This window comes from Embiotoca jacksoni, unplaced genomic scaffold, assembly GCF_022577435.1.
Source record: "Embiotoca jacksoni isolate LCO1_2020_lvr unplaced genomic scaffold, fEmbJac1.0.p SCAF_11, whole genome shotgun sequence".
Classification (NCBI taxonomy): domain Eukaryota; kingdom Metazoa; phylum Chordata; class Actinopteri; family Embiotocidae; genus Embiotoca; species Embiotoca jacksoni.
In genome coordinates, this window is record NW_027185241.1 from 14,554,100 (window position 1) to 14,570,189 (window position 16,090).

General features: G+C 39.9%; 1 protein-coding gene across 1 annotated transcript in view; it reads right to left on the reverse strand.

Moving 5' to 3' along the window:
• ulk4 (unc-51 like kinase 4) overlaps positions 1–16,090 on the reverse strand; it is an 80,214-nt gene that overhangs the window by 50,353 nt on the left and 13,771 nt on the right. Inside the window, exons 18-19 of the mRNA XM_069143276.1 lie at positions 10,694–10,777; positions 59–220 (exon numbers count right to left, since the gene is read on the reverse strand). Of these exons, the coding sequence (XP_068999377.1) occupies positions 59–220; positions 10,694–10,777 (246 nt within the window). The remainder of the gene's footprint in view (positions 1–58; positions 221–10,693; positions 10,778–16,090) is intronic.

A 16,090-nucleotide genomic window follows, 5' to 3' on the forward strand; every position in this document is an offset into this window, starting at 1 on the left:
AGATGGTGGCATAGCTGTACACACATACATTACTGTGTGTATAAGCCTGTGAACTTACAGAGATGGCAGTGACTGTGATGGCCTCCACGTTGGAGTGAGTGGAGACGTACCACAAGGCTGAGCCCATCTCTGTTGTCACCAGATTGTGGGAGGGGCTAGACACAGTTGTTGAGATGTTCTCTATGGCTTTTGCAGCCATATGATGAACTGTAGAATCATCCTGTAAAACAGACACACATAAACACGTCTAAATCATTTATATAATCTCTGGTACAGTGATCAGGTCAGTACAGGAGGTGTATATAAGGAGCAGCATAAGGTAAGCACATATTATTTAATGAAATGACGAATTTACAACAACCAGATCAGGCAATACTCGATCAACATTTCTCACTAGCAGAGAATGAAGATCATCTCTCACCAATGAGCATGAATCATTTATAGTGTGTTCCCACAATACATCAAAGAGATGGTTATAGTAATGGTAAAGTCCATTAAATTTAAAACAACAACACAAAAACAGGTACTAAGAAGTCGTGAGGGTGCCACTAAAAAAGCTTAACATTAGAGCATCCAGGTGGTGCATGTCTTCTGGTTCTACTAATATGAGTAATGATAAGTGTTTGCACAGGGATCCTTGTACCAGAGCCCGTCATAGTGATTAGTGTCCACTTTTGTTTTCTCATACAAAATAAAATGACATTGTGACAGCATATTTTCTAGTTCATTGTTAAGTTACAAACTCAAAACTCGATTGTTGAAAAATGTGATAGAGCAAAAGGCAGCTATACACAAAGAACTAATGCAATCACAAAGTGACAATTAGATTGGCTCTCAACGTCATCCCAATACAAAACTGGGAGAGAGGTTGTGTGCGTGTGAGTATACTTGTGTGAGCGTGTGTGTGTGTGTGTGTGTGTGTGTGTGTGTGTGTGTGTGTGTATGTGTGTGTGTGTGTGTGTGTGTGCGTGTGTGCTATGTGTACACTGTATGTGCCCACACACCTTTGCCTCAGGAGAGAATAGTTGTTTGTGTTCAGACAATGAGGCCAGGCTAATGAAATCTCTGTGGCTGAGGAAATTAGTTTTTCTAGGAAAGGCATTGTGGAGAAAGACAGGAAGTAGAACAGAAGTGATTGCTTCTGTCAGGTTATTATTGTGTTTCACTGTGTTACATCACTTCCACGCTACTCTCCCTAGATATGAGATACAATAGAGCCTATTCATAAGACACAGTTAACTATATTTTGTAGTAAAGGTTCATATTAACAGCGGGAACGTTGGTTTCACTTTGGCAATTTATCATGGTAATTCTCAAAAGTATCGCAGGTGACAAATAGCGACACTGTTTAGTATGGGCCAAAAACACAGTTCAACTTCTTTGTTATGCCCCGCCCCAAAAGCTCAAACACCCTTGCAATATACTCAGTATATAGATGGATGGTTGATGTGAATTATGAGGACTCAGCTGCAGGAATATGTTGACATGTTTTTTGTAGACATCTGGATAGACCTCTACCATAAAGACTTGTCACCAATCATTACAATAGACAGTAATTCAAACTAACTATAGCTGCTGTTCAAAGAGCAGACTGTCAGTATTAGTGTTAGGAGGTTCAGGTGAAATTTTAAATTTCACAAAAACATATAACTCTATCCAACAGACTCAACACATGCACGATGCAACAGCAGCAAAAAAAAATATCCCTACTGTCCTTCAGAAACATTATGTCTTTATAGAGAGAACCTTTAATACTGAGAAAAATGTTGATTCTCTAATGGATGCATGGAAGTACCTCTGACATTTAGCAATGCATCAATGATCAGGCTGTGATCCATGGTTGTTTCAGATTACAAATTATACAGATACATGATATTCAAACACATGGGAACACTCATCATAACTCATGACTTAAGTAACCGACCTATTAATCCAATATAGGACATCATATTGTGAATTCAACACCAAAGGACTACGTTGAACGACAGCATAATGAATCCTCTGGCACCCCTCCGGGAACCAGTGAAATGGTCTGTTCCAGGATTCCCCAGGCCGTGCGGGCCAGCTCACTAATGAGCCCACGGGGGAGCACCCTGTCTGTGTGTTTAATAGACTGTAGCCCTGCCAGGAACTACACAGAGAGGGGGGGAGTGTTAAAGAGAAAGAGAGAGAGAGAGAGAGATAGAGTTAGAGAGATATTCTTGCATGTGCTGAGAAAAAAGTCGCTCATGCAAGAAATTCCATCATTGTGATGCAGAGAGAGAAATACAGGAGACAGAGGAAAGAATAAGTTATTCTCATTATAATGTCTCCCAGAATGAGAAACAAGTTCATCCAAGAAGCACACTCATTATATCATACCTAATGTCCTATTTAAACCTCACATCGCCAGAAAGTCAAGTTTAAAGAAATTCAAGTGAGTTTTTTAGAGTGGCTCTTCTCATAACTTGGTAATAAGGTGATGGCTCTTCTCTTCAAGACTTCACTTGACAACACAAGCTTTCACAATGTTCTTAAACTGCTCCTCTAGTTTGCTGATAATATGTCTGGTAGCCTCTTGTTCAGTGTTCCCCCCTCCTGTGTAAGGCACACCTGATGAATGGGTTTGAAATACCAAAAATTTACAATAGTTAATACATTTCTGACGATACATTAACAGTAATTGTAGAAAAAAAAAAGGAAAAATAAAACATAATTTAAAACAAAATTGCATAAATTTGTTAGATGATGAGAAAGAATGTCAAATACTGCGACCGCAGAGGATAATATAATAAATTACCCTGTTGCTGTCAAAACTAATTTATTAACTCGAAAAAAGTAAAATAGTTTGTCAAAAAATAAATATATATTATGTTAAAGTTCAGTCTTCTAGAGGCTGATCTAATTAAAAATGACATTTTCATATATATAGCTGTGATTTCTTAGCAGATATTCAGAATAATTTAATAATATTCATATTTTAATCATTAAAGATGAATATAACACTCAAAACAACTTCAATTTTAAGATAGCTAAGTTTGAATTTGGCAATTGCTGAAAAAAACAAGTTGTTTCCTTTCACTGGTAAAACCAGTTAAACAAGATTTCCAGATTTTTCGTCAGGTTTCAACAGGAGTAACCGACTTCATGGCAACTGGGTCAAACTAAAAATCACTCTTATTCTACAGCTCAGGGCTGACAGATAAGATTTACACACTTTGAACCCCTGGCTAAAAAATATTTTCAAATGGAAGACTTAAAAGGCTAGCCAGATATGGAACAATAAAATCCTGTTTTCAAGTGTTGATCAGTGGATTAGTTTTATATCCCAACATGTTTGCACCTGCTCTCTGAGTCTCAAGTAGAAAGACATAAAGATTACAAAAACTACATCACTTTACGTGAGGGTGTATGCCTGTGCGTGCACAAACGTCTGATGTGGTTTTCCTCTGTAATTAAAGTCCTTTAGAAGCCAGTGCACCTGGTTTTGAATGAGCCCCTACGGCAGAGACACAGACACCAACTTCACACACCACACATCTAACACTGATAGCCACACTCATGGAGAGAAACTCAGTGGTTGACAGGTAAACAGTCAGATAGTGAGGCGTGAAGATGTAGGAGCAGACATCTAGACAAAATAACCAAAATGACCAACAAGTACAAGTGCAAATAGCAGACACATGGTAAAGGACAGGTCAGCATTAAAACACATAGACGGGCATGTGTGAACGAATAGGCAAAAAAGGAGACAAGAGGGAAAAAAAAGTGATACAAGCAGGTAAAGTGAGACATATGTAAACAGAGACAAAATACAATACCGAAAGACAATCTAATACAGGAAATACTACAATGCCACACTAACTTCACCATTTTGTCACTGTATACAGATGGTGGCAAAATAAAAAATAAATAAATTTAAAACTGCAAGCAGTGATATGAGGCCCCTCGCACGCTGCACGTTGGGGGTCCAGCAGGTCGGGGCCGCCGGCTCCCCGACGTGCAGCACTCGAGGGTCCGCATATTCCCTCTTGCAGTTTGAATTTTTGTCTCGATGTCATTCCTTATTCTTCTTTAAAAAAAAAAAAATTAAAAAAAAATTGCCTTTTTTTGGCGGCTTTAGTGATTCAACTTTTAGTGAAGTTGAAACGTTTGGAGAAATTGAAAAATGTTTGCATACACTACACATTATAGGAAGATATTTAATATCATTATAGACCCCCTGGAATACACGTATATCTTCTATCCAAAGAATGTCTGTGGCAATTTTGGTTGCATTTGAATCAATATTTGTGGAAGATGGAGTTACAGGTTGCAGTGAGCCAAACAAATTTCACAATGCAGCCTGTCTCCTGAGAAGACTGGCGGTGTAGTGGTTAGCACTGTTGCCTCTCAGCAAGACGGTTAGGGGTTCCAGCCCCCCTCTTTGTCATGACTTTAAAAAAATATCATACTATAGCATTTCATCCAAATTATGAACAAAAAGTCATGCTATAGCAAAAAGTGCCCCAAAAGTGATTTTTTTTTTTGGGGCACTTTTTGGCCGCCGCGCCACGGGCACACCGATCGACGTAAACTTATTCTTCTGATAACTTTTAATTCCAAACATATTAAGAGTGCACAGACTAAATTTCAAGTCGGTCCGACAAAATCTGTAGAAGTTTGTCAAAATACAACATGTGTGAATCGCCAAAAATGGCGACTAAATTCAAAATGGCGGACTTCCTGTTGAGTGTATATGATAAAGCCTCCAAAAATGCAGTTGTTTACGGAGAATAATAATAACGCAGAATAATAATTCCTTGAAGAACAATTGGGCTTTTGCACCATCGGTGCTCGTGCCCGAACTAAAGTTATAGCCTTGCGGTTTTACGGCTGCGCCAACCAATCAAGTTACAGTTTACACCCATATCTGTGCAGACTCAGACTATATTTCGTGAAGTTCCTGCATGAATCTTTGTGTGTGTTGACATGCTTTGCCAATAAAGAAGATTCTGACAGAACGCACAGTTGTAGCCATGACAGTAGACAACGCTTTGAATGTCAATGTTGCTGAAAAAAAAAATCCACAAATTCTAAAACGTGGACACTTCACACAGATCATCAACCCGACAGCACAGAAGATCTACACAATCAACACAGTGTCACAGTTAGTGTCATCGATTCAGGATTCTCCCCTTCTCTTCCTGATGGTGTTGAATAATGGACAAAAAAAACAAAACGTTTTTTTGCAGTTTAGGATGTCAAGAAAAGTTTACCTTTGAACATTTGGATATAAAAATGTCATTGCTTCGTCAGTTTATCCTATTAAACATTTATGTGATACTTTATCGTAATTACTATATGAATTATTGAGTTATGCCAATAAACATGTTATGAGGTCACAGTGACCTTTGACCTTATAACACCAATTTCAAATTTGTCCATCTTTGAGTCCAAGTGAACAACTGTGCCAAATTTGCAGGAATTCCCTCAAGATTTTCTCTGAGATATTGTGTACACGACACTTGAACGGACATATGGACATGTATGTGCAGAGGGACAACCCGAGAGCATGATGCGTCCGGCCAAGGCTGTCGCAGGCACAAGAGATTAAAAAAACCCTAATCAAAACGACATGCTAACTGTACAATATTATATTACACAATGGGCCTGATTTACTAAAGGTTTGTGTGTAAAAATCACGTGCAAACTTCACATCACCCGCAGACAACTGCTTTTATTGTGGTGAGAAGGAGACACAGGAAAGCAAAGAATACGTAGAGAACGTGGTTTTCTACCCGTTCTGAGATGTCAGAGGCAAAAAAATATTTAGACATATTGTTTGTCCAGTGACGACATTTCTGAACTGAATAGTGATTTACAGCCAACAACCAGGAGGAACCACGAAATACCATCAATTAATAAACATGTTACAACTCAGCATTGTTCTGCCTCCGGGTCGTTCCAGCGTATCGCTGCTTGGATATCCCACCCAGTCCTGTTATTCAGGTGTGATGTCCCACAGAATTCACAGGTACATAAAGTTCCCGAGCACTCGCCAGGCACTGAGTGAGAATAAAAATTGCCCATCACAGAAAGATCTGGACCTGCTGATCTGTGTTTGTTAGAAGCATCTTACAGTCCCTCCTGTTTTATTGTCGACATTTTATTAATAAGCCGTTCTTTTTGCCTTTTTGTTTTTCCCACAGTATTCACTTACTTGCTGATAATCTCCTGTAAAGCGTTTTGTTCTTGTTATTTTTATATTTCTTCATTTCAATGGGATCAGATTTCCTTTTCCTTTTGCAGTCGTTCTGTGTTTTCTATTGCTGGAATCACTTTAACACACGCAAACCCCTCATTTAAATACAGCGATTTGCACCTGAAATCAGTAACGCAAATACCCTTAATAAATCACTCCCGAAGGGGTGCAAAATAAATGTGCAAACTTTTAGAAAAAACACGCAATTTAGTACCCATGATTTGAGATCTTAGTAAATCAGGCCCAATGGCTTATATTCAAACTGTATGTGTGTGTGTGTGTGTGTGTGTGTAAATTTGTGCGTGTTCAAGCATGTGGAGTGGTCATCCAATATTAGACACACAAGGGTAAGACCCATGACTGTCTTTCAGAGTCCCCCTCTGTTCTCCTCTCCTTTGTGGAAGATAGTGATAAATCATTAATAGGTTCACCACTGCCATGTGTGTGTGTGTATGTATGGCTGAGTGTGAGTGTGTGTGTGTGGTGTGTGTGTGTGTGTGTGTGTGTGTGTGTGTGTGTGTGTAAGGGGGATTTCTGCCTTCTGCCCCCTGGCTTCTATCACTGCAATACTGTTCACACACACACACACACACACACACACACACACACACACACACACACACACACACACACACACACACACACTTTTCATCATAGGCAGCTGACGTATCATCTTGTTCAGGCTCATAAATAATTTCCTGTAGCTCAAGTCTGGCCTGGAAACCTGCCTTTCACTCCATGCCATCCACTCCCCCTCTCCAAGTACAACTCTCCTTCTCACTCCGTCTCCCCGGCATCTCCTCCCCCTCTCCCTCTACACTGATCCTTCTTTCTTCCTCTCTGTCACTCCCTGCCTTCCCCCAATATCCCCTCTCCACTGGTAAAACCACTAGGCTGGCTTTGGCTCTGTGACCCCCATCATCCGCCTCTCCCCACCCCACTTCCCCAGTTGAACCCTTCCTCTCATACAACAATCTGTATCCCTCTCTGCCATGTTTTACTTGTAAATCAGGAAAACTCTCAACAGCAGCGGAGGGGGCTGGGGTGATCCAGCGGGTCAGACCACGCATCAAAAACATACTGCCTGGAGCGCATTCGACAAGGTCTTGGCGCTGTATCTCAGAGCTGTCATGCAATAAACAGTGTGTGGCACTCGATTTACATTTAGCACATTGGTAGACAATCTCCCTCTCCAGCCAACATTACACAAGAAATGCATGCTAAATATTCTCAAGTCAAGTAATTGTAATAGTAATAACAATACTAGAAATGAACTGGTCACTTAAAATCAAATCAGACAATAAAAAACTGTTCAGCCAAAGGTAGGAAACGCACATATTTGTATCTATAGTATGTGTTCTTGGAAAGACTGTGGATTCAGAGTGACTTTTAAACTGACTCTAAAAACTTTAGAGTAGACATTCAAAGAAAACTGTTACCAACTTCACATGCCCACATTGGTTCGCAGTTAACAAATATTTAGGTATCAACTCACCCAATAGAGACAATCAATAGTTCTGAATCGTCAACAATTAATCCAACTACAGTTTCCTTCAGCATTATGTCATGTTTGAGCCAAGTGGCAACCCACTGTCACGTCACCCACTGGTTTGTGAACTGAAGCCATTAATCTGGCATTTTCGCCATCTCGGTTTTATGAGTGACCATATTTGGACGAGCTGGGGAGGAGTGAGGGATGGATGTGACTGAGAACCAAAGGACACTATATAACTATTCCAGGAACCTGACTGCACCCCAGGATGTCCATCACACCTTGCAAGCTCCCCCAAACATACCTCTTTGAACACCAAGTAGATATGAGCTGAATTCAATGGTCTAGGTACATCAGTATCTGACTGCATCATGTGTCACTTTTTGAGCACAGTGGTCTCCATGGAAGATGACCTAGAAGGACTCCACTGTTGAAAGAAAAACTAAAAAAAAAAAAAAATGCTTTGGACAGATGAGACAAAGCTGGGGCTTTTTGGTGAGTCACATAATCTCTGTGTTTACAGATGAGAGGAGGAGGTTTGGTTCTGTTTTAGGTTGCTTCGCTGCACGTGGTACAGAGTGCCTTAAATTTGTGCAGGGCACAATGAAATCTCAAGACTATTAAGGCATTCTGGAGTGAAACGTGCTACTCAGTGTTAGAAACATCTGTCTCAGTCCTCAGTTATGGGTCCTTCAACAGGATGATTGATCCAATACACTGTTAAAATCACCCCAAAATGGCCAAGAACAAAACAATGGACTATTCTGAAGTGGCCTTCTCTGAATGCTGTCAAATATCTGTGGGAAGAGCTGAAACATGCAGTCTGGAGAAGGCACCTTCAAAGCTGGGATTACTGGAGCAGTTTACTCTGGAAGTATCACTGACAGCTACAGAAGTCACTTTTTTGCTGATTTTTTAGGAAATATGGAATAAACAATGATGGAGACAACTACTTTTGTTAGTTATTCTTTTTTCCATGGAAGGGAACCAACACATTCATCCATGACTGTAATTAAGGTCCTGTTGGCTCTTCTTCGTCGACCCTCCTGGTACACCAATGCCGCACAGTGGAAGGCCATTCCTGAGTCAGCTAAAGCTTCCTGCAGCTCTTTTGCAGTCAAATGGGGGTTTGCTTTGCCCTTCTACCCAGCAGGGGTGCAGCTTTATCTGAAAGATAACTTCTTGGCTTCCACAGTTTCCTTTAAAGGCCACATCTCTGGAAGTGTTTTGATGCTTTTATAGCTCCTGCTAATATAGGAAAGGCCTGTTTTTATTGTGGATTTTGTTGAAGTGGTTATATTTTCTTTTTTTTTCAACCTGTGCATACAACTGTGGTTATATCTCAACAGTGCAACTATATGACTGCCTATGGAGGTATAGTAAGCCAATAGTAGGTGTGACCACTTTGTAAACTCCATGCAGGAAATGTAATGCCCCTGAGATAAAGTTACACAAAGTTACACTATTTAGACAGCTCTATAATAACACCGAATATAATTCTACTGGAATAACAGCTAGTCAGGGAGAGAGACAGAGGGGAGAGGAGGTGAGAGGGAGAGATGGAAAGACAGTGAGGCAGGTTGGGTCTGAGGATGAGTGTCTGGTCCCTAAGGCTGCATGTGAGTGGTGTGTATGTGTGGTGTGTGTGTTTGTGTGTGTGTGTGTGTGTTTCCATCAGCATACTCTCACAGCTCAATAATGATAAATAAGTCAACCTCCTCTCTCCTCCCCTCTACCCCTCTCCTTGCTCCTGTCACACACACCCCTCGTCTGTTCATCTACCCCCCCTCCCACACACACACACACACACACACACACACACACACACACACACACACACACACACACACACACACAGACACACACACAGTGGTAATGAAGCAACAGTAGGTACTAGCTGACAACTGTGCAGACCAGTTTCATCTATATTCATCTTGCTATAGTGGGCCACCACAGTAAGACCCCCTCCTGCCTCAGAGACAAAACAACATCCATCCATCTCCTTGTCTCCCTCCACCTGTTCACTGTATCTATTAGTCTCACCCCCCAACAAATGTGTCCTCATTCAGCGACAATGGACCACCATGTAAGAACCATCACAGAGACAAACACTATATTATCTCATGTTTTGATATGGAAGCACTCAGCCATACACAGTTGTATACAAACACAAATAAAGCTAAACATAAACAACTAGAGCCAATATTAAAACGCCGCATTCTTCAATGCCTGCACTGAATTGAGGAGGAAGCAGCGGCAGTTATTACCAAAGTGAAGAAACACAGGGTTCAAACCAAAACACATCCAGGTCAGTCTCATCCTCTGTCACATGATACACAATCCATATATTCAACACTTTCTATGATATATATATTTTATGTGGCAGTTGGTTTGACTGTTCAGCAGAGTCAAGTCATTTCACCTTTTTGTGACAGATTATCATGTTACATTATTGTGACAGAAGATTATGAAAGGTAAAGCATTGTTAAATAGAAAAAGAGATAGAAAGGAGAAACAGCTAGACAGAAAAGAGAGAAAGCAAAGAAAGAATAAAAAAAAAAGAAAGCCAGGAAGGAGCTATCTACGTTTCCGCTTGTGTTTCTGCTCCATCTACTGTATGTGTGTGTCTGGAGGGTCCTAATTGCTGCTGAGGTCAGGCTGCTGAGCAGTAAAGGGTTGTGTTTGATGCAGGTAAGAGTGTGTGTGCATGCGTGTGTGTGTGTGTGTGTGTGTGTGTGTGTGTGACTGCTCTGCATGCCCTTGAATTGCAGCTGGCAAACAACGCTTTAGGCCCTTACAGCTGCCTCATCATTACTGTTCACAGGGATCCCCTGCCACACTCACGCACAGACACACACACACACACACACACACACACACACACACACACACACACACACACAGTGAGAGAGACTTAGTCACAGCTACACAGGCACAGACACAAACAGACACACGCAGACATACACAGAGACACTCACCCCTTCCCGCAGGCTTCTCATTAAGCCAGTGTAGGCGGCAGCGGGAACGAACCACAGCCCCTCTGGGGAGCCTCTCTTCTCCTCCTGATAGAGAGGCATAGAAAAGAGAGGGAGAAAGGGTGAGAGGAGCGAGGAGCGAGGAGGGGGTACGGTTAGGGGGGTGGGGGCCGTAGAGGAGTAGAGTGGGAGTGAGAAAAAGGGAGACAGATAAAGTGGAGGAGATGCAAGTAGAGAAGAGCGAAGAAAGGGGCAAGAAAGGGCCAAGTCAGAGAGGGGAAGAGTCAAGACGTCTTCATTACTTGACTATCATGCCTGTGAATAAACATGCTTTTAAAGCTGTATAAATGTTTTATGTTATTTTTTTTTATTAAAGTAATTATTTACTTGGAAACACAGTGTGCATATGTATGTGCATTAAACATACCATTTTGTCTTTGATTTCTTTAACTATTTAACAAATAATGTATTAATCCTTTCATAAATAAAATAATAAAAAATAGTTTTTTTAATAAAAAATTTGTGGAGACCAGGATGATGTTTTTAAATTGGTTGTTGTCAGTCCAAAATCCCAAATTACATTAAACTGAGAAAAGTAGACAGAGAAAGTTTGACATTTTTGCTTGATAAATGACTCATCAATAATTATTTATTAAAATTGTTGTCAAGTTTTTCTGATCAAGTCTTCCATCATTCACTTGATCATGATGAAAACATGAACTTCTTTTCCTCACAAAATACTCTTTATATATTGCACCGTCATACCAACACTGTCTTACCTTCCACAAACTGCTGGTTATTCCGACCAATACTTCTATACTTTAATGAAAACGATGCTCTGCTCCATTGTTGCTGTGCTAAGCTCTAGGCTACATCTAACCTTGACAATAAAAACTGCACTGGAGGCTATAGCTAATCGTTGTCATTGACTGGTGCTGCAAAAGAGAAGAGTAAAGCAGACAATTTTACCTGGGGACACTGAACAGGCAATTTTCACATTTCTCAAACTGCCATTAAACAGGCAAAGTGTGTCCACCCGTCAGGACGAGTTCACGTCCTATGTAGGACGTTTATTACAAATGGTTGTAATGAAGATAATAGTTACTGCTTATGCTTTTAAAAAACATGACTCACATTGTGTGTTATTCTATTTAATGTGGAGTTTCAGCATCATATGCTGTTAATGAGGCCTCAAAGAATTTAGATAGTAAAATCCTCAAATGTGTTTTTGCGGTCGAGAAGTATTTCAATAAACTCTGTTAATATTTGTGATGTTTTAGCATTTTTATCACACCCAACTGTACCAACCATTTGAGACTAGTCTGATAAAATTGTATGTCAACCTTGAAACTATCAGTCCGATAACAGTCCATGATTCTGTGGTGTTTGTCAAGGTTGTAGGTTATATTTAACCTTGAGGACGGAGGCAGCAGTGAAGCTGTTCACTGACACTGACCAGAAAACCATCAGCTCTGCCAGTTCTCCATAACACTCATACGACTCTGTACAAATCAAATACAGTAACCACTACTTCGTGGGTCTAAATCGACAAAACACCGGTGAAGAGAGGTGCCCACTTCATAACCCCAGTGAGATACTGCACAGTTTAAACGTGTTGCTAAAGCCTTATACTGGATAGTGTCCTACTTGCAACGTGGGTGATCGTATTAAGGTGATGCTAGTATGGTATCCTGTGAGTTATCGAGGCATTTGATTGGTGACGATAGGTAGCAACATTCAGTCAGTCGACTTTTGAGGTGTTGTTTCCGTTATAACATTGTACTTTGTGTGTACTTAAAACTGGCTTTTTAAAGCTATCACTCCTTGAATGGCATTTCTGGAGAAACATCAGATTTTCATGTTCACATTGCAATAATTGATAAGTCAAAGACAAAAGACGCCCATGCACAGTTATTGTAATCGACTGAAATACATCAACAACTGGAGATTTTTACTTCAATCCTAAACCAGACAAGCAGGTAGCCTGAAAACAAGACGGTACTATTAACCTCTAACTCATCACTTCCATTGCTTGACATAAAAAAGCAGCTCGAGGTGCTCCCTAATCCAGATAATACAGCTTGTGCCAAATATGAAGATTATCACTGAGCCTTTCTGGGTTTATTTTAAAGTGCCAATCCAATATTAAAAAAAAAACAGAAAACTAAGGACAACAGCAAATCATTGATATATACAGATCCACATGACTTTTGTGTTGAAAGTGTCAGCTTCAACACCCAGCAGATGAGTTTTTAGTACAACGAAAAGCAGAGAGTCTGTGGCTCTTAGAGCTCTACCAACGTGTTGGCAGCATTTCAATAATACAGTCAGGGGTAAGTCCATGGAAATATTTATAAACAAGTAAAAGCAACTTGGACTATCTATTCTAAAATAGCCAAATACAAGTAATGTGAGGTCTTCTGTCCTTCAGCTTTCTGTACTAGTTGTAATTCTTGACCAGGACCACGAGCCAAACATTACCGTTGTTGAGCCTGCAGTCATTTCTCTGTAGCAAGGAGAGAAAAAAAGAGACCCAAACTTCGGGATGTTCAGAAATAATGACGTTTTGATTTTACCAATGAGGTACAAATATATTTAATTGTTCAGAGCTATGGCTAATACATTAAGAGAAAGCCTCAATTACTGCGCAATTAAACCCTCATTTATTCTATTTTACCTAACGTCTCACTAAACTGTGGAATAATTCAAACACTCAATCAAACTAAGACTTTAGTTATATTGTAAACACCACCTCCATCATACTGGGCCATGTTATGGATGGCCTGAAGAAAAGAGTATTCATGTTTTTTATTTTCTAATTAACTAAATGACATTTACACTTTTAAGTCGCTTGTTACTTGATCTCTGAGAAAGGACGGAGACTCTTGTAGGACCTGAAAAGTCAAATTATTAGGAGCTTCTACAGGACACCGCTATTCTCTATGACTCTGTGGTAATCAGGTGGGCTGATTGATTTTTGAAGGTTATCCAGCAGTGTTGTAAACAAAAATCGTGTGCTTAATTGACCTGCCTGGGTAGATTGAGGTTAACTTGAAATAAATTGGCATCACCCTTTCTAATGAAGTCAAACGAGGCCTCCTCCACTCCCTCTCTTGTAATTTTCAGGGCAGGGGGTCAATTCCCTTTCAATTTAATTTAGTCAGCATGTAAAATTATACTCCAGTACCTGATGACAGAGTACCTTGTTTCATTCATTTCACTATGAAGTAAAAAAAAAAACATTTAAAAATGTATCTTTCTCGCATGTATCACTGCTGTGCTTGATCTATTTTGACTCATTAACCCAAAACAATTCCTTCAATTTCTACTTAAGAAAAAGAAAAAGGAAAAAGAAAAAGAAAAACTTTTCTTAGACAGATGATTTTCCCTCTTCACATTTAGCCCCCTCTTAGGGGAATCCAAATGGCCTACAAGTACAGTACAGAGTGCATACAGTGTAAAAGGGATATTTGGTTTTAAGAGTAGTTTGTAGACTGAATTAGTCGTGAGCATCTTCAGTTTGCCAGCCTACTATTGCTTGAGGTCAATTATTTAATGATAAACATTTTTGGATCATGTCATTGCTATGTTTAGTATGATGTAGAAGGCCTCAGCATTATTAAGAGAACATGTTTGAGATTTACAATCAACAAAATCATAAATGCACACTTTTTGCTCTCATTTTTCACGAGTTGAAGTAAAAGAGATGAATCAAATTTAAATCCATACTAGTGAGCAATTCACCTTTGCCAAGATAATCCATCCACATCAAGCACATCTGGATGATGATTCAACAGCATGATTATTGCACAAGTGTGCCTTGGACTGGTCACAATAAAAGACCACTGTAAAATTTATCTTGACAAAAAAATGTCCAGTATTTGGCACAATTTCACATATGGCTACAGATGTGCATTTTTTTCTTTGGTAGGCGGATAGGGGCAAAAAATTTTTATCTGGTGTGATAGGGCTTAGCCACATGCAGTGCGACAGATCTCCTTCTCATAGAGTTGATCAGGTTGTTGATTGTGACCTGTGGTCCAATCCTCTTCCATGGCTAGTCGAAGTTGCTGGATATTGGCAGGAATTGGAAGATGCTATCGTATAGGCTGATCCAGAGCATCCCAAACATGCTGAATGGGTGACATGTCTGGTAAGTATGGGCCAGGGGCCACTCTGTTCACAACATTCAAACCAGCAAACTGACCACCCACATAATGCCATATGCGGTCTGCCATCTGCCTGATACAGTCTAAACCAGGATGCATCCATGAAGAGAACACTTCTCCAAAGTGCCAGACACCATCGAACATGAGCATTTGCCCACTCAAGTTGGTCACAATGGCCCCGCTGAGAACAACGAGCACATATGAGCTTCCTTGAGACTGTTTCTGACAGTATGTGCAGAATATCTTCATTTGCGCAAAACCAACTGTTGCATCAGCTGTCTGGGTGGCTGATCTCATCTTGTTGGTGAATCTGCTGAATGTGTTGGTCCTGGGCTGGTGTGGTTATGTGTGGTTTGTGGTTGTGACATGCTGCCAAATTCTTGGAAATGAAGTTGAAGACAACTTATGGTAGTAAAATTAATATTCAGTTCACAGGTAACACCTGTGGTGCACATTCCTGCAATCATCGTATTGCATTATAAAGCTGCAAATTTTAGATTGGCTTTTCATTGTCCAAATCATGCTGTTTAATCAGCATCCAGATGTGCCACACCTGTCAGGGGGATGGGTTATTTTAGCAAAGGTGAAGTGCTCACTAACACAGATTTTAACTAATTTGTGAGCAAAATCTGGGAGAAATAAATCTTTGGTGTGCATGAACGAGGTCTTACATCTTTTACTTCAACTCGTGAAAAATGGGAGCAACAACAAATGTGCCGTGTTTATATTATTGTTGAGTCTAAGTAATAACCCTTGTCTCTGTCTCTAACAGATATTAATCAATGATTTATTCTAGAAATCACCAAATGCAGTAACCGAATTACAACAACAACAAGTCAAAAATAGCAAGAAATATTTTGCCAAAGTTTTGACAGAATTAGTAAGTCAGTGAAAGATTGCTTGAGAAAATGGCATGCAGTGCACAGACAAATATTCACACTCCCCATGCAAATATCTAGACAGTCTTTTTTTTGTCAATACTTTTACCTACTATAAATAGTATTATTTATTTAAAAGTACTTGTGGTCATAAAGCTCAGTCATAGTAAGTAAAATATGATGTTATGTATCTCAGTTTTGTAAACTGACTATGATTACACCATCATGTGTGCATAACAATAGCATGTGGTTTTCTTTTTTGCCTTCACATCTCTGCAATCCCTGACTTTGTTTTTGTTTCTTTCCAACTCCAGTCATTCAGGTGTATTTTCATATGGTGATCAAAAACTTAC